At 50.9% G+C, this 21,566-nt stretch overlaps 1 protein-coding gene across 1 annotated transcript in view; it reads right to left on the bottom strand.

The window, feature by feature from the left end:
- The window catches only part of XXYLT1 (xyloside xylosyltransferase 1), a 67,055-nt gene that overhangs the window by 10,081 nt on the left and 35,408 nt on the right, over nt 1–21,566 (bottom strand). The window contains exon 3 of the mRNA XM_069083275.1: nt 8,634–8,766. Coding sequence (XP_068939376.1) covers nt 8,634–8,766 — 133 coding nt within the window. The remainder of the gene's footprint in view (nt 1–8,633; nt 8,767–21,566) is intronic.

The raw sequence follows: 21,566 nt of genomic DNA, 5'->3' as shown, positions 1-21,566 counted from the left end.
TCTCTGTCTCTCCGTCTCTCTTTTCTCTCTCTGTGTCTCTGTCTCTCCATGTCTCTGACCTCTCTCTCTGCTGTCTCTCTCTCCCCTGCCTCTGGGCCCTGAGGGGCCCTGGTTGCTGCTGGAAAAGATGAATAATAATGATGTTAAAATACATCCGACATTCATCAAGGCCCTCCCAATGTGGCAGGACCGTGCCAAGTGCCGCAGGTCTTGGAGGACCACAAGCTCCACGCTCACAGCCTCCACACTGCCCCTCGCAGACTAGCATCGCCAAGCTCCCGGCCAGACGGCGCCCTCCCCTCTCCCGCTCTGCAGGCTTCCGTGGCTCCCTCGGTGGCTGACAAGTCCTTTCACCATCTGGCTCCCCCGTTTCCAGATTCCTGCCCAGTACCCGTGTGATGTTCCCATGTGATTGGTCTCCTATCCCACCTCCGGGCCTTTGCACTGGCCGTGCCTCACTCCAGGACTTCCCCACCTCCTCCAGGAGTCCTGATCATTACACACCGGCTTTGCTCCATCCATCCCTGGGGGCTGAAGCTGCAAATGGCAGCCCTGGACTGCTCATTAATATTCTGTGAGTAGGTTGGCTTCCACGCCCCCCCCCCCTCCAGTCTGCCACCTGGGGCCCTTCTGGACGAGGCTCCCCCTGATGCTGGCCCTTCTTCTGTGGGCAGGGGCAAAGCTGTGACATTGTTCTCCTGGGATTCCAGAACCAGGACTGAGGTTGGATCATTGGCTTCATGTGCACACAGTGTGGTGCCGTGGGTCAGGAAGCCCAGAGTTCAAATTCTGCCTCAGCCAATTACCAACTGTACGACTCTGGGCAAGCTGCTTTACCTCAGTTTCCCCCTCTGTAAAATGAGGGGGTTGGACCCAGTGGCCACAAGGGTCCCCAGCATGGTGGTCAGAAAGCCTCTCCTAAACAGAAATGTAGGGTCTCCAAGTGTGGAAAGTCCCCCTGCCCTGGCAGTATGGACGGAGACTTGAGGGAGTCCCAAATGCACTACGGACAGGTCAGATCAGGATGAGCAAGGCAGAGAAAGGGGCTTCTTTGGGGCAGGGCTGCCCAGGTAGAGTGCCTCTGTGCCTCAGTACCCCCCTAGGAATGGAGAGAGTTTCTTTTTTTCTCTTTTTTTGGAGGTGGGGGAAGGCAGGGCAACTGGGGTTAAGTGACTTGCCCAAGGTCACATGGCTAGTAAGTGTTAAGTGTCTGAGACCGGATTTGAACTCAGGTCCTCCTGACTCCAGGGCCGGTGCTCTATTCACTGCGTCACCTAGCCACCCCGAGACAGTTTCTAGAGGAAGATGAAGGGCCCAGTGTCCATGTCCATTTGGGAGGGTTGGCTCAAGGACAACACAGGTTTGGAGAAATGAGAGCTGTGTTCAAGCACGCACCCAGAGGACTCCTGGGGGCTGTGGGGAGGAGGCCAGCCTCCTTAGAAGGGCTGTCCAGCAGTGGAGGGGGCTGCCCATCCTGGAAGCTTCCATTATGGATGGGTGTGACGAGAGGCCCCTGAGGTCCCCCAGATCCCCACAGTTAGGCAGTGACCAGCTCCCCTCACCCTCCTACCAGAGCCCGGGCAGCCCCAGAATGGCACAGGCCGCCAGGCTGCCCTTTGTCCTCCACTCCTGGGCGGCTCTTTGTTCTCCTATCAAAGGCCTGAAGATGACGGAACCTTCTCCAAGAACAATAATTCACAAGCTGATCTCTGCAGAGGCAGCAGCGGGCCTCGGTCTCCTGGCACGGCAGGAGGAGGGCATCCAGGGGCCTGGCCAAAGGGGCTGAGCCTATTTATGGAAGCCCCTGCTGGGTTCCAAGAACTCTGCCTGAGGCTTTCCCAGGCAGGCACAGGCGACCTTTCCCTCACCAGCTGGGCTGAGGTTTCAATCTAGACAGGCCTGTGTGGGGACAGGGATGGGGGTCCATCTTTGAGGCCGACATCTGGCCCAAGAGATCCCCGGGCTGAGGGTCCCAAGAATGCCCCATGCATGTGGGGAGGACAAGCCGCTTTCCTCTCCTTTGTCTGTTCAAATTCCAGCGGCGGGGGGAGGGGGGCTGTCCCCAAACCATAGCTGCTCCATGACCCTGACCATGAAGGTAGCTGAGGGTGCTGGCTCCTGCAAAGATATCTGCCTGTCCATCTCTGCTTCTCTCTCAGGCTCTGGGCTCCTCGAGGACTGAAGAGAGGCCCTCGACAGGGCAGGACAGCAGAAAAGGCACAGGCTTTGGGCTGCTTGTCACAGTGAGTATCATGGAAATCCCACTCAGGACCATGGCAAGGACTCAGGATCATGGGAATAATTTCTGTATCAAAGAGACCTGGAGGGACACCAAGGCCAGTCTGCCCAATACCCTGAGCCCCAGTCTAGCAATGGGCAACTCCTGAACTCAACGGAGGAAGTGAAGGGTCACCAAAGCCCTGTCCTGATCCGGATCTGCCTCCCTTTGCCCTGAATAGTCCCCTGAGGCCAGGCCCTCGTACGTGTGCCTGGCCTTCCAACGTGTGAAGAGCCCACTCACATCTTCTCCAAATGAACATTCTCTGTTCCTTCCCCAAACCTCACACAACAATGCTTGAAGCCCCTTCTCCCTCCCTTCCCAGGCCTCAGGACTTCTGGGTCTCACCGCTCCTCAGAAACCCTGACACCTAGAACTGAGGACAGCATTCTAGATTGGGGCCCAGCTCCAGCCATGGTCACTGATCAGGGAGTCGGAGGTGGGGTGGGGGGGGGGGTAGCTGTTCCTGTGGCCAAGAGCCAGTGCAGTATCTGAAAGTAGAAAAGGAAGGCGCCCCCACTGCCTGGCCTGGCACTGGGCACTGGGAGCAGGGCATGGTCCAAGATCAAAGTCTAACAAATCAGAGGGAGCAGAGACAGGGAAGGGGGGCGCAGATAGCAGCTGCTGAGTCTTTTCCTTCCCTGCTATTTCACACACACATTCACACACACACTCACACACATTCACACACACACTCATACATTCACACAGACACACACACATTCACACTCACACAACATATTCACATACACACTCACACACATTCACACAGACACACACATTCACATACACACACACATTCACACTCACATACATTCATACACACTCACACATTCACACAGACACACACACATTCACACAGACGCACATTCACATACACACTCACACTCATATTCACACATATTCACACTCTCACACACACACTCACAGTCCGTAACAACTCAGGATGTGTCCACCACAAAGAATGTAAATTGAATCTGCTATCACAACTCTAGAAACGCTGACAAGCTCACACAGGCCCCCCCAGCTGGGGGAGGGGGAAGCAGCCCCAATTCCTTCACACTGTGGGAGGTCCAAGTCTGAGATCAGAATCATTCCTTCCAGAGCCCCCCATGGCCGGCAGCCTGTACCCACAGAAAGCCCAGCCTGAAGCATCACAGTGGCATCCAGCTTCCTCTGAGCTTCTCTCTGCCCTCCCCCCCCCCCCAGGCCTCCTTAGCCCAAGGTCTCATCCCCTTCACTCAGGGATGCTGCTGCCTGTCCTGCCTCTCCCCTCCTCACTGCTCCCTCCCTTCTGCTGAAGCACAGGAAAATTGTGTACCTCTTCTGCTCAACAAACCATGGTGGCTCCCCATTCCCTCCTCTATCCTGGCATTTCAGGTCTTTCATGGTCTAGCTCTGGCTGAATTGTCTCACACTCCTCTGATCCCCTTCCTTCACTCTGGATGGAACTAAACTCAACATTCTCAACACTGCCCTATGGCCAAGGACTGAGCCCTGAGGCAGGCAGGCAGGCAGGCTGGCCCCTGAGACAGCAGCCTTATGTTTGCCCCCTACTCCAGTGGATCAGAGGTCCCCCCAACACACACACTACTGAAGGTCACAAGGTCTGGGAAGGGGAAGGTGGAGCCATAGATAAACATCTGGACCCCCCTTTGATCTCCTCCATCCCCCATCACAGGTCTGTGTCTGATGCAAAATCCCCTGCAGCTTGAACAAGGCCCTTCCCGGGGGACTGATGGGAGAGGCCATCCCTTTGTGGAATGCTCTGCCATCCTCCCATCCAGGAAGCTCTCCCAACAGCTGCGCCACTGACTATACCCTTGCCCAGGACAGTGAGGACCAGCCAGAGGGCGGCTCCTCAGCCTCTCCATCCTCCACCTCCGGATGGGGGTGGGGGGTGGGGCGCAGAGGGGCAGAGTCCTCTTTGGGTGGAAGAATCTGGCTCTGGGGCCAGAGAGGAAAAAAAGTCAAAGTAACTTCAGAAAATGGGCCATCAGGGTGCTTACAAAGGGGAATTCTTTTTTTTTTTTTTGCCTTTTGGAGGGCAATTGGGGTCAAGTAACTTGCCCAAGGTTATACGGCTAGTTTTTTTTGCGTGGGTGTTAAGTGTCTGAGGCTGGAATCAAACTCAGGTCCTCCTGACTCCGGTGCCACCTAGCCGGCCCAAATTGCTATGGGAATTTTTTTTTATTGGGGGGAGTGAGAGGGAGAAAAAGTTGTTGGGGGAGGGCGGAAGTCTAGCCATCCAAAAATACATTCTCAGAATCTCCAAGCTGGAGATGGGAGGTAAACAGAAGGGGGAGCTGGGAACTGACCCGCCATCCTCAGGGGGAGACTCCCACTCCTATCATCACCTTACTGGGTACCCGAGAGACACCAGGCCATCTTCTAGAGGGAGGAAACTGAGACATAGGGCCCTGTGGCCACCAGAGGATAGCAGGAAATAGAAAGTTACCTCCTTCCCACAGGAGCAAACATGAATTAAGTTGTGTCCCCCCCCCAGCATTTCCTCCCTTCTTTATTCATCTTGTCTGCCCTGTGCCCTCTGTGAGACCCAGAGAAGGGGGGCTTCCCCACCCGACCCACTCTGCTCCCCAGGGAGGTCTCTAAGCCCAGTCCAAGGATTTACCATCTTGGGGCAATAGTCACAGCCCTTTGGGGGAGGAGAGGGGGTGCTCCATGCCAACAGCAGGAAAGGATGAAGTCATTGCCCATTCTCCAAAGGGTCACCCTGGAGCAGGAATGTCTGGGCCAGGTCATGGCCCCAGCCACACCTCTTCGCCACCCCACGCACTCTGCTCCCAAGGGAGGTCCAGGGGATTTCCCTGGTAGGACTGACAGGCTCTATCTTGGGGCAGTGATTTCCTGAACCAGTTCACAGCTCAGCCACGCCTCTTCCCCACCCTGCCCCACACTTTCCTGCTATGGCACCAAAACTGTGCTTTACAGACCTATGCCAGCACCCCAAGGCTCCCTGGACCATGCCTTTGTCTCAGAGGGCTCAAAATAGCTGCCTGGTTCACAGCACTGGCCATGCCCTTTTCCATTCAAAGGGATAGTCCCTGCTTAGCTCATGGGCATTCCTCACTGCTCCTCCCCATCAACCATTTCTGGATTTGGGCAGGGTGACAGACAGGGAACAGCCTTGAAGACGCCCCACTTCTCTGGAGGTCACATGACCAGGGGCACTGTCCAGGCTGCCCAGCCCAAGTCTTTCCTCCTGGGTCCCATCAGCCCTAGGGGAAAGGAGAGCCACTGTATTCTTTGTAAGTATAATCTGTCCACCCCTGGCTCAGCCACCATCCTACCCTCAGGTGCTACAAGGGCAAGATTACAAATCTGGCCAGAGTGACCAGCTTGGCCATCCACTTACTGGCTAACTCTGCATTACTGGACCTTCACTGGCTGGCAGACTTGAGAGTGAGAAGGGGGGCTTCTCTCTGGCTCCCAAGGGCCACTGATGTTACTACCCCCACAACTTCTCCAATGGCACTGCCGAGACCCCCCAGGGTCTCTCCGATGGCACTCAGGTGGACTCAAGAAGCGCCATCAGGAGATGAGGACGCGGCCAAGGTGGGAGTGTGGCTTGCTTTTCTCTGCCTGTTTATTACAAGGGTTTGTGGCCCCCCCCCCCTTCAATGGAGGGCACAGAGTGGGAAAGAGTGAAGGTACATTGTTAATAGAAACAAGTAAGAAAATGAAAAATTAAATTAATAAATAAATGACTCTCTACCCCTTGCCTCCCCTAGTTAGCCCAGGGGCCACTTAGGTTGCATCCCAAGGAGGGGGGAAGTACTCAAGCAGCAGCATCTTCAGGAGTGAGCAGAGGAGCCATTCCTGTGGTTGGGACCTTTGGTGAAAGCATCCTTCTGAGCAGGGGGAACCAAAGCTCTGTCCCTTCTGCCCCAAAGTAATGAGGTCCCTGAGAGGGGACCAGGTGGGTGTGAATGGGCACAGACAGGCATAGATGGGCACAGATGGGCATGGGTGGCCACAGATGGGCAAGCACAGAGCTCCTAGCTCATCTGACTGCTTCACTGATGTGTCCTCTTGCCATATTGTTTCAGAGAACACCCCACAGTCTCACTGTCCTGGACACTGGCTGGAAACCTCCTGGGAGCTAAGTGACCAGGGCCCTGAATAGTCTCCTGCCCAAAGGCACAGAATCTCTTCTAGAAACAAGGCACACAAACCAGTGTTTCTTAACCAAAAGTTTTGGTGGTCTTGATCTAGCCATCCGAAAATACATGCTCAGAATCTCCAAGCTGGAGATGGGGAGGTAGACGGAAGGGGGAGCTGGGAACTGACCCACCATCCACAGGTGGAGTCCCACTCTCGTAGCCATGGGCGTGTCCATACACTCCAGCGTACTGCGGCCTGTCACATTCAAAAAGGACCAAGGTCTGAATCCAAGGAATCGTTTCTCTTGGAATTCTGAGCAGATGGAACTCAGTAACAAACTGCTCCTTAGGAGAGGATGTTTGCACAGTCAGTGAAGGGGCCCGGCCCCCCCCCCTGCCCCCCAAGCTTCCTCACCGGCAAAGGAAGGACAGGGATGCAGGTTTGCCCAGGGAGCTCAGCAGGCTCTCACATGGGGACTTCTCTTCCTGCCCCTGGCCTTCCTAGTGTTGGGCACAAGGGGACTTGGATGAGCTCGTTTTCCTCACCTGGCTCTTCCCCCAAGGTCTTTAGCAGGACTGAGAAGCACTAATAAGCTGAGGCTTAGAAGATCCCTGGCCAGGCCCCTCCAGGCCCTCTCGCACCCTCGGTCTGCAGCCACCCATTCAAGGTGGCTTAGAAGCAGTCCCAGCCTTGGCTCCCACATCAAAGAATAAAAGACTCAAGGTGGATGACAAGAAAGACCTGTGCTGGCAGCTGCTGGGGAGCCTCTGCCGATCTCAGCTGCAATCCCTCCTCCCCCAGGCAGTCTTCAGGATCCCCCTCCAGGCTGGAGCCTTCCCTCTGTGGATTCTCTCCAGCTGATCTGGGCAGCTGCTTGGCTGTTTGCAGAGGGGGAACCCTGGAGGGCAGGGATTGTCCCTAAACTTTCTTTCTGTTCCTGGGTGCTTAAAAAATGCCAAATGAATGGTGAACAGGTATATTCAGTTCAAAAGCCACCCAGGTCATTAAGGCAGGGTAGTGCAATGGAGCCCAGTGCAAACGTGGGGCAAGCCCAGCTAGGTGGATAGAGAGCCAGACCTGGAGGCAGGAAGACCTGAGTTTCAAATCCAGTCTCAGACATTCACTGGCTGTGTGACCCTAGACAAGACACCCCGTTTGCCTCAGTTTACTCATCTGTAAAATGAGCTGGAGGAGGAAATGGCAAAATGTTCTAGTATCTCTGCCAAGAGAACCCCAAATGGGGTCAGCACCAGCTGCTGGCATTGAAGCTGCCCAAGGGGGGGTGGAAGCTGGTCTCTCCAGCGTCTAAGAGGAAAGGGCCAGGGAGAATGCCATCAAAGACGCTGGCAAGGGCACCATTTTAACGCCCCTATCCACCTGCTGTGGGCGTGGACTAGGGCACCCACAAGGCCCCCTCCTTCTCTGGTTCAAGTCAGTGAGCCTCTTGGCCTCAGTCTTTCTCATCTGTAAAACAGGCCATCACAACAGTCTCACTTGAGGGGCTAAGGTTTACAGAGCACTTTGTGCCCCTTAGGGGGCCCTAAACATCAGCTGTTCTACTTCTGCGGCCATTGGCAGAGCCAGGCTGACGCTGAGCTCTCCAGAGAAAGAGGGCACCGGGATGAAGACACTAAGGGGTAGTCTGCAAGGGGAATGTTTTAACCGCCCTAGGAACAGTCTCCAAGGTTGCAAAAACCTACAGGTGCATCTCAATAACTGCCACGCCAGTGGCCAGGCCTGGCTCTCTGCATGAAGGGAGATCCCCTCCCCGAAAGCAGTTCTGGGGACCACAGGGTGGAACAATCATGCGGTGCTGGGTGGGGGTCACGAGACTCTTCCACTGCCTGTGAGTTACCGCAGGTCCTAGACCAGAAGAACAGTGCATTTCCCTTCTTTAAAGCCATCCACGATTCCAGCACATTGCAGATTTGGGCCCAGGATTCCTTTGACAAGAAGGGTAGGTACGTTCTGATTCAAGGAGAAATAGGAGCCTAAACAAGAGTGCAGATCCATTTATGAAGTGTCCCTGGCATTAAAGTCCTGTGCACAGAGCTGAGGATAGAGCAATGGACAGAAACCAAGCCCTGCCTTCAGAAAGATTGTAATCCAGTATGGTCCAGGAAGGATTATAAATTCCTCAGGCCCTAAGACACTAGCAAAACACCCTCAAGGGATGGAAAGAACGCTGGCCACCCTCAGCCAACTCAGTCCTGTCTCCCATGGGACATACCTGTATACAGGCTGCATCTCCCTGGCAATCCCGATGACAGCCCCTGGAGGGAAATTATCGAATTCCTCAAATAACTCCCGGATATTGGTCTTGTGCTTCAGGTCCAAATCCAGCTGAATTATCCGTGAGATCTCTGGAGGGAGGAAAGAAAGACCAAAGACCTTAGAAGGGGCACCTGGGCACTGGGAGCCAGGGACCACTCATGAGGATTCTTCCCCAACAGGAATGACAGCAGCCAAGGGTGCTAGGTCGAAAAGATGCCAAATGCGAAGTGGAAACCCAGTGGTTCCACAACAGCCCTGCAAGAGGAGAGATGGGCACAGCTGTGCCTCCGTCCCTCTCCTGCTGGGAGGATCCCCCGAGGCAGAATTCTAGGAGGGCAAAGATCAGAGTACAACAGGACAGAGCAGACTGGCCGGAATATGCCTATCAGTGAGACCAGAGCCCCAGGGAGGAGTGGGGCATGATGGGCTACATGGAAAACTCAAGGCGCTCAACAAAGAAACTAACCAAGACAATCCCACAGCTCAGTCGCTTTCTCAAAGTAACAACACGGAAAGTGAGCCCAAAAAATCCTCAGCATTTCTATGCAGTATTCACAAAAAAACAGAAGAAATGTCACAAAGAGAACTCCCATTTAAAATTACTGTTAAACACATAAAATGTCCAGCTGTTCATTCACCGAGACACACTCAAGACTTATAAAAATACAACCACAAAATAGTCTTTACAAAAATAGAATCCTAGAAAAACTAGAAAAAAAAGAGTCAGTCTTCATTCACAATTGGTCTGTGGCAGTAGAATAAAAATTACTTCATTTGTTAAATTAACCCAGAGTTAACATTAGACCAAACAGGTTACTGAGTAGAGTCATTAAACTCAATAAAATAATAATAAAATTCATCTGGAAAATTCACAGGAAAAAAAAAGAAATGAAAGAGGCCTTCCATGATCAGATCTCAAATTCTACTGTAAATTCTGCAATCATCAAAGCTAGTTGGGATTGGTTAAATGACAGAAAAGAGGTCAGAATCATAATGCATTAGGTAGAGACAAGAACAGTCCAGTGTTTGATAAACTCAAGGAAACAAACTATTGTTAAGTCTGGCATTAAATAATGTTAAGTCAGCATCTTCCAACATACCTCGTGTATTTAAATCAACATCTTATAGCTAATATAATGCTACCAAATCCAAACGGATAGATGACCTACATAAAGAAGGTCACTTCATTTGGAAGGTTAGAGCAGAAAGGAGGGTCATACCTTTCACAACTATATTTTGCTTTTGCACAACAAAATCAATGTTGCTACAATAAGAAGAAAAGTTCTGGGTTAAGGAAAAAAACCTCTGCCTTAAACAACTCTGACAGAAGTCTGCCATCAGACAAAACGTTATCACCCAATAGATGAGGGATCAAAGGACATGGACCAGCATTTTTCAATAGAAAAAAAATACAAATCAAAACAATTCTGAGGTTTCATCAAATTGGCAAAATGATAAAGGAGAGAAATGGTCAGTGTTGGAGAGGCTAGAGGAAGATAGGCACAGCAATTCATACATCGTTAGTGGAGTTGTGAATCAGCACAGTAATTCATACATTGTTAGTAGAGCTATGAATCAGCCCAACCATTCTGTAAAACAATTTGGAACTATGTAAGAAAAGTGACCAAACAGTCTTTGATCCAACAGTCCTACTGGAAGGTCAATAACAGAGAAATGTCCCAGATTTAGCCAAATATTGACAGTAGCACTTTTTTGTAGGAGCAATAAACTGGAAACAACATGGCTGCCCAGATGGGAGAACAGCTGGACAGACTGTGGGCTGTGATTGTCATGGATTTTGGTGGCACCATCAGCCATGATGGTCTCTTCCTCAAACATGAGGGGACCAGAGACACACGTGAAGACACATCCAGTTGACATGCAGAGCAGAGAACTGAAAACCACCATAAACTCAGTCGTGTCACCTACGACAGCGTCAGTGAAGCTAATGCTAACAGATGCCGCAATAGAGACCCAATACAATGGCCACTGCTTGACGGCTGCGCCTCTCATGCTTCCTCAGCACAGATTCGGAGTCAGACAAACGAGGCTCCCATCTCTGCTCAGCTCCGCCCAGTCCTTCCCTCCTCCCCCACCAGTGCCCCTTCTCACCGATCACATGGGAGGGCTGCAGTCAGTCAATCAGTCGATAAAGGTCTATTACTGATCAACTGGCTCAGGAGACATGCTTCTGTCTCTAAAATAACGACCGACTTCTCTGTAGAAATGGCCACCTACAAGATCAGACGATGATTCGAGCTGTCAGTGACAATCATGGGCAAAGGGACTGTTTAATGGAAAGTGATTTGTTCTAGTAACACAAAAAAGTTTCCATTTTTTAAAAAAGAAAAAAGTTCACTCTTAGCTCCTTATTAGTAAAGACAGAAAATGAGGCCATTTCAACTTCCGACAGTGGGGCATCTACAAAGGGCCCGATTGTCAATGCGCTCAAGGGCCAAGAATCAGCAAGAGGGGACCTGGGGGTGAGAGGTGCTGATCCGCCAGTGCAGAGGGAGTCCTGTCCATCACAAACACCCCAACCCCACAACAAGGCAGCTGGAAGCTCCCCCAGGGCCTCGGCAGCTCCAAGGAAGTGTGCCCAAGGGGCAAGGCTGGGAGCTTCACCAAGGGCTCTTTCCTCGCTGCAACCCTGGAAGGGAAGGGATGGATCCTGGTGGAATTGTCCCCACCAGACAGGCAGGAAAATGGATGCCCTGAAGCAAGGGCCTGAAGAGGTCTGCTGACTTCTGGTCCAGGCAGGAGCTGCCTCATTTTGTCTCCCTATACTACGCCTAGCCTATAGTAGGTACCTGGGAAGCAGCTGCTGTTCGTAGCCAGAGAAGGGGCATGCCTGGCTGGGATACCCCCTGATATTCGGCAGCTGAGTGATGAGGGGCAGGTCATGCCAAACTTGCCTTCCCTCCCACCACCTTCCCCAAGAACGCCCTTTTCCAGAGCCTCTCCCCGCCCCGCCCCACCCCATGACCCCAGGGATGCTAAGCTCAGGTAGCAGCATGATTTCTACTGGCATTTCCAGATCAGACTGGAAGACCCCAAGAGATCCAAAGGGCCTTTAGAGGTCATCTAGACGACACCATACCCCATCCCTATTTACAGATGGGGAAACTGAGGAATCCAAGAAACAGAGAGGGATTTGCCCAAACCACATGGAGATTCAGCTGATAATCTGGAAGGAAAGTGAGGGAGAAGCCCAGAGCCTGAGATGGGCTTGGCAAGGGCCACCCAGGAAGTTTGTTGGTGGCCTCCATAATCCCGCCCAGTCCCAGGTTCCTTCATTCTACTGCAGGGTCTTTCTTAAGCTGGCAGAGATCCCCCCCCCCTTTTCACAGAGGAGGAAACTGAGGCCCAGAGGAGTCAGTGAATTCCCAGAGGCAGAAAGCAGAAAAGGGAAGGCTTGAACCAGGGGTCTGAGAGCAGACTCTGGACCCTAGTGCTGTTCACCTTGTAAATCAAAGTCTCCATGCCACCATCATGAAAAATGGCCACTCCGATGTGAGTGAAGGAATGCCAGAGGCAAATACTGTCTGCTAAGATCAGGCTCACAGGAGCAGGGACACAGGGGAGGGCTGCCAGCTGGTGCCCGGGCCCAGGGGCTCCCCATCAGCCCCCACCACCCTGGGCCAAGGAGGATTTAAATGGCATGTGATTCCTACAGCTCCCGGCTCTAAGCTACCTCCCTGCCCTTGAGCTTTGGCTGGGGAGGGCTAGTCTACAACCAGGTACACAATGGTGCTTAATAAAAGCTTGCTGGCTAGGACTGAGGCCCTTCTCATCCATCCACTTACCCAGGCCCTCTGCCTCATGCCCTGACATCCCCTGCTCCCCCAGACTTCCTGCCAAAGAGAGGAGGGTGAGGTTGTGCCCCTGGGGCTGAGGCCCCTCCTCTGTATAGGGGGATGGACCAGAGGCCCCCACCCCCAGCTTGGAAGCCTCCAGGGGCCCCTGGGAGAAAGCAGAAGGAACAAACCCCGCTCACCTCTGGGTTCCCCCACCACCACCTCCTGACCCTGGTATGGTTCCCTCAAATGCGATTAGAGTCAAGCCGGGAAGTAGAGGGCTATGGTACAAGCAGCACCCATGAGACTGACCAGCGACCACCCAGGGAGCCGGTGCAAGGAATGAGACCAGTCACCGCTTAGGGGAACACAGGCAAAGCAGCAAGACTGGGCTTGGTGTCAGTCTGGACTTGGGTTCAAATCCTGCCTCAGATGTGGGCAAGTCACCCCTTCCCAGAAACCTTGGTTTTTCTTCCTCCATAAAATAAAGATGATAATCACCTCCCCCTCCCTGCCGCACATGACCCGTGAGCCATAGAAGGTTCTTGAGAGCAGGTGCTGGTTGTAATAGGTGCTGTCACACACCAGACACAGGCCTCACCCTCCTGAGACAGGGCTCATGGCAGCAGGTGGGCACTGTCCCCACAGCACCTGGCATAGGTCTGGGCACACAGCAGGCATGGTCCCCATGACACTTGACACAGGGTCCATGGCAGCAGGCAGACATGGTCCCCACAGCACCCAGTACAGGGCTGGGAGTACAGCGGGCATAGTTCCCACAGTGCCTGGTACAGGGCCCATGGCAGCAGGTGGGCATGGTCCCCATGGCGCCCAGCACAGGGCTGGCTCACAGTGGGCATGGTTCCAGAGGGCTCTGTAAAAATTGGCCAGCTGATTTTCTCCTGACACTGTTGTCTGAAGGAGAGGGCAGAGGAGGAAGAAAAAGAAAAAGAAATAAAGGGGGGGGGCAGTCAGACACTGGGGCAACAATCAGTAGATGGAATATTTTAGCCAACCATTCAAAAAGGCTTAAACGAAAGGAAAAACATGTCTTTCTCTCATGAGCCCTGATGCTTCAGAGAGGGCAGAGGGCACTCTGAGGCTTCCTTCCAAAGGTGACCAGCCATCCCCACTCATGGAGGCGCCGCCCCACACCCCAGCCCTAGTTCCAGGCTTACTTGACACAGGATTTCCTGGAAAAGTCTTTGCAGCTCCAAAGTACGGCCAACCCTAAGTGCTGGGTCACTGGGCTGTTCTTGTGGACCCTCCACCAGCAGCACCCACGGCTGGGTCACCAAGAGGCCAGGGATGGGGGTAGGGCCTGGCAGATGCACCCAGGGCCCAGCCTGGCTTACACTGCCCTCCAATGGCAGATGCACAAGTGGGCATGGCTGTGACAAGAACCCCGGCTGGTGCTTAGAGGGGAGAGTGTCCCCAAGATGCCAGCGGCAAGGACAACAAAGCATGGTGCTATCAGCCCAAGCACGCCTTCCCACAGCACTTGAGTGCAGAGTTAACACGGACCCACCAGCTGAAATCCTCACCCACCACACACCGTGATCTCCATTCTTGTGCCCTCAAAGACTGGGTTTTCCTGCTGGAAAACTGGGTATAACCAGGCCTTAAAATAGAAGTGGTAGCCCTTCTTATCTCTGTTTGAGTAAGGTAGTCTTTCACCTCTAAGCACAGAGGTGGGGGACCACCAGAGCAGGATACTACATACACTGTTGACCCATCATGATGCTTGCTTTTGGTTAACTTTTTTTTTGTTGTTACAGGATTTGATGCTGGGGGTTTTTTCTGGTTATATAATCCAAAAGTGCCAATAAAATTTGTGTTTTAAGTAAGTCAGTGGACCAGGAGGCAGTGCAGTCTAGTGCAAAAAGCATGAACAAAGAGTGCTTAACTCTGTGCTCACTAGCCAGGGGCTCCTAGGCAAGCTGCTTCTGGCTTGGACATTGCTTTCAAGCCTGAGATTTCACCTCCTACCAGACGACAGGATGGGAACAGTGATGGGGGAGCCCTGTCAGTGCAGCTGAGATCGGCACCATGCAGAGGAGCCGCCTGGTGTCCTCCCTGGGGTCCATCCAGCGGACATCCCCTCAAAAGGCCAAGGCCTGGAAAAAAAGTCCTGGTGCAGGGTGGAGCGGAGCATGGGATGCCTGAGGGGCTGGCCGGGTCCAGGAGGGCAATGGCCACAATGACCAGAGCAGCACATGTGGAGTGGGCCAAGAAAGAACAGAACAATGATGCCCCCCAACAAGGAGAGGTGAGGACGCACCTCCCCCATCCTTGGCAGGGCAGGAACGGGGAGCACAATGTGCTACTCATAGACTTGGTTCTAAGGGAGGGATTCAAAAACACACTTGTCTAAAAGGGGGGGGGGGGGGTGGCCGTGGGTAGGTGGCTCAGTGAATAGAGCACCGGCCCTGGAGTCAGGAGGACCTGAGATCAAATCTGGCCTCAGACAATTAACTAGCCATGTGACCTTGGCCAAATCACTTAACCCCAATTGCCCTGCCTTCTCCCCTCCAAAAAGCAAAAAATAAAAATAAATTAAAAAAAATTAAAGGCAGCAGGAGCAATAAATGTTTACAATTCCAAAGGGAGCCCAGTGGTCGGTGCAGAGCAGGGGCCATCTTGAAGAGGAGGCAGGCACTTCTGCTCATGCACACCATGGAATTTCCTGTTTTTATGATAGAGGTGGAATCTGGGTTGGCGTCAGTGAATCACCTGGAAAGTGCCAGCTGATGGGAGAAGCCCCAGTGCGCTGGCTGGACACAGTGCCCCCGCCCCCCACTCTCCCCTCCATAAGGAATGGGGCCAGCACCAGCTGGCAGGAGACGTCACTGAGCACAAGCGTTGGGGACAGCAGCATTTCAGCAACCAGGGAGGCCTTGGCCTGACACTATCACCCCTCCCCAACTGGCAGCTTCCCTGGAGTGGACCTGAGTGTGCGTGTACTGAGGGGCCTCCCAGGGGACCTGACAGGGCTTGGCATACAGCCGGCACTAAATCATTGCTGCTATTTGTTGACCAAGAATATCTTCCCCGGAGTTGCTAATGGTGACCAGACAGGTTTGCCTGAGGTTTGATGGCCCAATAAGGGGAGGGAAGACAAGCTGATACCCACCTCCTGATATCCACAACTGCTCCCAGAGAGACCACTCCCCACCATCGGAAACATGGCTCCAAAGCCAGCAAAGCACCAAAGTGAGCTGGAAACCTGTGGAAACCTGGCTCAGGGCACCTCTGCAGCTCCCAATGAAATGAGCCACGAGATGTGTCATCTGACCAAGGGTGGAATTACAGCCCAGAGTGAGGGACTGTCACTGAGAAGCCAAAAAAACAACAAAAATCCCAAGAGGGAGGGGAGGGGAGCCCCCTCCCTCCCCTTCTGGCTCCAGACCATGCAGATACAATTCCTGGAGGGCCCATTTCAAAACACAAACAAAAACACCACAGCAAATGAAATCAGGAAATTGCTCTAAGAATGACTTTACCTAAGTATAGAGATTAATGATCAAGCAAAAACAATGACTAGCAGAAATAAACAGAGGACATTAAGGATGACTCTTCCCCCCTTCTCTCCCTCCTTCCTTCCCCTCAACATCCCCCCCCCCATTTTTAAAGAGATCCAGGTCTTTCCAAAGAAAAATATTTACAATATTTGAGGGCACATTAAATCTAAGATTTCTCCTCAAGGGCAGAGAAAAGGGACGAATGTTGGGAACTGGAAAGCCAGGAATTCTGGACCTTAACATGACGTCAACTGAGGACCTTGGACAGGATCTCTCTGCACAGAAGGCCCCCAGAGAGCTGGAAAAGTCATTTTGCCAGAGAATGGAGAGCCCCTGCTCCCAACTTTAAGGGGAAGGCTATCTCACCATCTGTTAGGCCAGTTAGATTCCTTCTCAACACCAAGGACTTGACTCATTCAGAGTGAAAAGCTGCAAGCATGGGCAAGGGAACAACCACTCTGGCCTTCTGACCTGACTCAGGAGTCCCAGGGATGACAAGGGGTCACCCAGCAAGGTCAGAGAAGATGAGAAGCTCACCCTGGAAGCCTTGGCAAGCCTACCATATGCCAGGCACTGTGCCAGGGCCTTGGAAACCATCCCTGCCTGCACGGAGCTTACTCATTGGTGAGGGAGATAAGGACAAATGAAAATACGGACAATAAAGCTAAAGTGAAAGAACACGGTGTTGTTCATCCAAGGCAGGGCTGGAGGCAGGTGCAGCTGTGAGGGTCAGGAAGGATTTCCTAAAGAAGAAAGGACCAGAGCTGTACCTCAGAGGAAGAGGACAGAGGACGGAGAGGGCATCCCAGGTTGGGGAGTGGGAGGGGGAAATGGCAGCAGAGCAAAGGCATAGAGATGAGACTGGCTGAAGGTTTACCAACTGCATTAGTCTTTTCAAAAAATCAGTTCTTAGGACACTTTTTGTTTCCAGCTGATCTGTTTTTCCTCTAATTTTTAATATCTCCTTTTAGTGCTTATTTTAGACTTGTTTGTTGCCTTTTTAATTTTTTAAAAAGCATATTCAGCACATCAATCTTTTCTTTTTTAATTTTGTTCATGTATAGCTGTGGACATTATTTTTCACCAGAGGAATACCTTCACTGCATCCCTGAAATCTAGATGTGTTTGCTTCATTACTATTATTTAATATTATTATTTCATTACTATAAATTACCATGTTAGTATTTGCTTAATAATTGTTCTTTGGCCCATTAATTATTTAAGATTTTGTTATTAAGTCTCCATTTGGGTTTTTGTCTTTCGTTTGTGTTCTGTGAACTGATGACTATTTTTACTGTTTTATGTCTGTAAAGGATGTATTTACTCTGATTTTTTACTTTTATTTGCAATATCTCTGTGCTGTAGTATGCAGTCAATTTTTATTCCATGTGGTGTTTAGAAACACATGCAATATTTTAGCAATTCCATTAATGAGTCTTTCAGCTCTACTTTCTGGGCAATTTGTTAAATTCTCTATTTTTCCTTTTGTTTATCTTTCTGTTGAATGTACCCAAAACCAAGAGTGGGACATTGAAGTCTCCTGTGCTGTCTATGTGTTCCAGTGGCTCAGTTAGTGTTTCTGCTGTGGATCTGGATGTGGAGGCATTTGAAGCATATCAGCTGAATACTCATAGTGCTGTCTATGGTTCTTTTTAGTATAGTGAAGTTTCTTTGATTACCCCTTTTAAAATTGTGAATCTGTACTTTTGTCTGATGGCATGACTGCAACTCTTGCTTTTTTGTAGTCACCTGATTCATATATATCTTTGGTTTTTAGGCGTATTTCTTAGAAGTAACAAGTTGGGAGGTCTTGGTTTCTTATTCAATCTGTCGCTTTTTCCTTTTGCTGGATTTTTTAATCCATTGACATTTAAAATTGAGAGCTAAGTTTAAAAAGATTTTCCTCCATTTGTCCAAATATTGGGGTTTTTCCAGATTAGCATTTTTCTCCCTTTTCTTCTGTAAATACAGTATTTTTTCTCTTTAGTTATTATAGTTTAATCTACTTTGAGGCAATCCTATTCCCACTGGCTTTCTTCTTCTCACTCTCAAGCCTCCTCCCCTCTCCCATTTATTACCCCCGTTCCCTGGTTTTGTTTAATTTATTAGTTCCTTTTTCTTTTTTCTAGTTATTTGGTTCTTCTCCCTCTTTTCTCCCCTCTCATTTATGTAGTAAAGTAAAATTCATTCCCTTTTGTCTTCTTCCCTTTAACTTGTTGTTGAGGAGGTGAGAGATTAGCCTTTCCCACTTTTAGGTCATTTTCGTCATTTGGGCTCTCCTTGGTGTGAAGACAGCTAAAATTTATTTATTTCCTCCACAAAATCCTATTTTGAAGAGGTTTAAAGGGCCATGAGCATTGGAGAAAATACTGAGTTTCATCTTGTTATTCACATGACCCTGAAAAGATCACTTGCCCCCGCTTTCATTTGTTTTTCCTGCTTCTTCTTAGCTCCCTACTTGGCTAATGACAACAGACTTCTCCACTGGAGAAAGCACTAGTTTGTTAGGAAAGTCACAATCAACCCACTGTCTCTGTGTTCCTGGCATTGTAATGCTCCCTTCAGGGGGCAGACTGCCAGCCCTGTACTCCACCCTGTCCACTTCTGCTTCTCATTATGGTTTCTAAAAATGAGGGACCTTTGGGGGAGTGAACAAAGCCCCTGCTGGGATTGGCTACTCTACTTTCATTCTGACTACAAACCCACTGAAAACCTTGGATCTGTTTTCCATCCTCTGGACCTTCAAGTGGCTCATGCTAAGTAAGGAGGCTGTTCTTATTCAAGTCCCCCAGAGGATGTAGGTGCTGTCCTTGCTCCCTCCCTTCCTCCCCATCTTGTGCCCCACCCTGTGCCCACACGGGCAGGGTGGGGCACAAGATGCAGCTGCCAAAGGCTCTTTAACAGGCTCTTCTTTCCAGTCACTTATGTAGGAAAGTGGATCTGGCTTCTCACCCTCACCTGTCTACAGACCTAACATTCAATGACGCCGTGTTCTCTCCTCCAAAGCCTCCAAAGCCTCAGTCTTCACAAATGAGGATGCTCTTCATATCCTCATCGGGGGCTTGGAGGACCCTCCTATCTCTGGAGCCAGGATCCTCCAGCCCGCAAATGGGAGATTTGGGAAAGTCAGACATGGGATTAGATAAATATCTATGTTTGCCTAAGGGGAGGATGAAGATGGGAGAGGGTGACAGGGAAGCCAGGTTCAATCAGGCTAAGAAAAACCTTCTGTAACAATGAGAATTGGCCCCTAAAGGCAATGGGTTATTTCATGAAGCAGTGAGTTTCCCTTCACTGGGAGTATTCCAGCAGCTTGTTTCAAAGGTAGCCTCCTTCACCAGACAGCCCTTAAGGTCCCTTCTAACACTGAAATTCTATGAGTCCATCAAAAGACTAACTGCATTGGGAAATTAAAGAGCGAGGTTTCTTTGTTTGTTTTTTAAGGCCAATAAATGTGATAAATGGTTGGCGATTTTATTAAAAAGGGAGGAAAATATATAATTACAAAAATCAGACACAAGAAAGAGGAGGTCACAGAAACCAATGTAAATCAGGTAAAAGAAAAATGCCCCTTTTATATACAATGAGCTGCATGAGATCCTTGGGCTGGAGGGACCTCACAACATCAGCGAGAACAAAAACCCAACACACAAGGCAGTAACAAAACCATCTGAAGGGGAAAAAACAGACCGAGCCAACAGAGGAAACCGGAAAGTGCCTCCCATATGGACTTGTTGATCTGACATTACTCAAATTCCAAAATTCTTCCATGGCTCGATAGAAATGACAGGGAAATAGGGAGAGCAGCAGTCTGAAAATGGGATCTGTGCAACATGTCGCCATGTATACTCCAAAGTACTCCCAGAAGAGGAAGCCCTCCCCATCAGTGCAGGTTGGCAGCCTCACTGTAACTTACAGTAACTTAGAGTGCCCTTGAACATGGACAGGGTTCACTGGGTTGCACAGCCAGTGTGTGGTAGAGTTGGAACCTGAATACAGGTCTTCCCGGCTCTGAAGCTAGTCTCTCTACATTATGCCACACTCTCTTCCAAGATGGCGCATGATCTGAGTATTTTTGAGTATCCTTCGTGGATAGTACAACGATTCTCAGTACAAGTCAAACACAGAAGATTATAGAAGAATGCAGCTATTATCAAGTCAATAGCACTAATTAACCACCTACTAGGTTCCAGGAACTGTGCTGAGTGCTAGAGAGACAAAGGAAGGAAGAAAACAGTCTCTGTCCTCAATAAGCTCACAGTCTAATGTCTAAGAAAGAAGCTGCCTGAAGAGGTCAGTGAGTTCCCATTCTTAGCCTCTGCCTCATTTCTTCTCTATGAAGGGCCAGGTTCAGGCTGGGATGCTCTGTTCTCTCCACCCTTGTTGGCCTCATCCCATCACCGGACATTCCCTCGGGTGAGACTAAAGGTGGAGCATTGCTCTGGGACCTCAGCCTGGCCAGAGGAGCCTGGCCAAAGGACAGCTAGAAGCCACAGCTGGGAGGCACCGGCAAAGCCAATCCCTGATCACTCTTCTAACCTTGAGTCACGCTCTGGATTTCCTCATCGGGGGTGGACAAAGATGCTGATTTAACTTTTCTGTGGCTGAACTTCCTGCATTTTCAGAACAATACAAGAAAAACAACCCACTGGCATGGGCTCAGGAGGAGATGACAATTTAACCTCCTACTGGAAAGATCAGACTGAGTTTCTGCATTACTCTTAAGCCTGATCTTGGACCAAGAGCTCCCCAAAGCAAGAGAGGACGGTCACCCCTTGGCGCTGATCTCCCTCTGTCCTTCATACCCAGCCCCCCATCATGGAAAAGCTCAGGAAAAAAATCCTGATCTTCCTGATCAGGAGAGAAAAAGGAAACAAGAGGTGTCTGCCCAGCACCTTTGGTCCCAGTGGCCACCGCCAGGACCACAAAGGGCGATTAAAAAGTCAAGGCTGAGGTTTCTGGTCCTCCTGCCCAGGAGGGTGTGTAGGGCACTAACTTGTCCCTCTTTGCCCTGGCCTGTCTGCTCTGCACTTCAAGGCCTTACACTGCAAACACAGGTGATGGAGGAAGGCAGAGTCCACGATCGGGACACACCATTCCCTCCTGCGCCACAACAAGGAGCAATGCTCACAGGTTGGGAATCTGGGCTTGGGGCCAACTGGGTTTACACAGACTCTCTTTTGCTCCTCAATTCAGGGCCTGGCCTGGTTACCAGTTGACCAGAGCCCTGAGGAAATGGAGCAAAAGCCTGAAGAGCAGCAGCCAATTCACACTCAGCTCAACAAGGCCAAAGGGAGGAAGGGAGGAAGTCTGGCTCCTGGCTTTCAATAAACATGCAGGGGCCAAGGCTGGAGGGACCCTAAATGAGGGAGCTGAGACCTGGCAGTTAAGTGACTTCCCCAGGGTCACACAGTTGGTTCAGGAGTAAATGGGGAGGCCAGAAGAATCCCAAGTCTCTTTCGACACCAAGACTTTCCTTGGGGCCCTGAAAATTCCACATTTACCAGTGAGTAGAGGGGGCAAACACGCTGTGCTCCTTCCTATGAAGATCTGGCGCCAGAAAAAAGCCAA

Source organism: Petaurus breviceps, unplaced genomic scaffold, assembly GCF_028583685.1.
Source record: "Petaurus breviceps papuanus isolate PSGF00001 unplaced genomic scaffold, PetGlider_PUasm1.0 173, whole genome shotgun sequence".
Lineage (NCBI taxonomy): Eukaryota > Metazoa > Chordata > Mammalia > Diprotodontia > Petauridae > Petaurus > Petaurus breviceps.
This window is presented reverse-complemented; position numbering and strand designations above follow the sequence as displayed.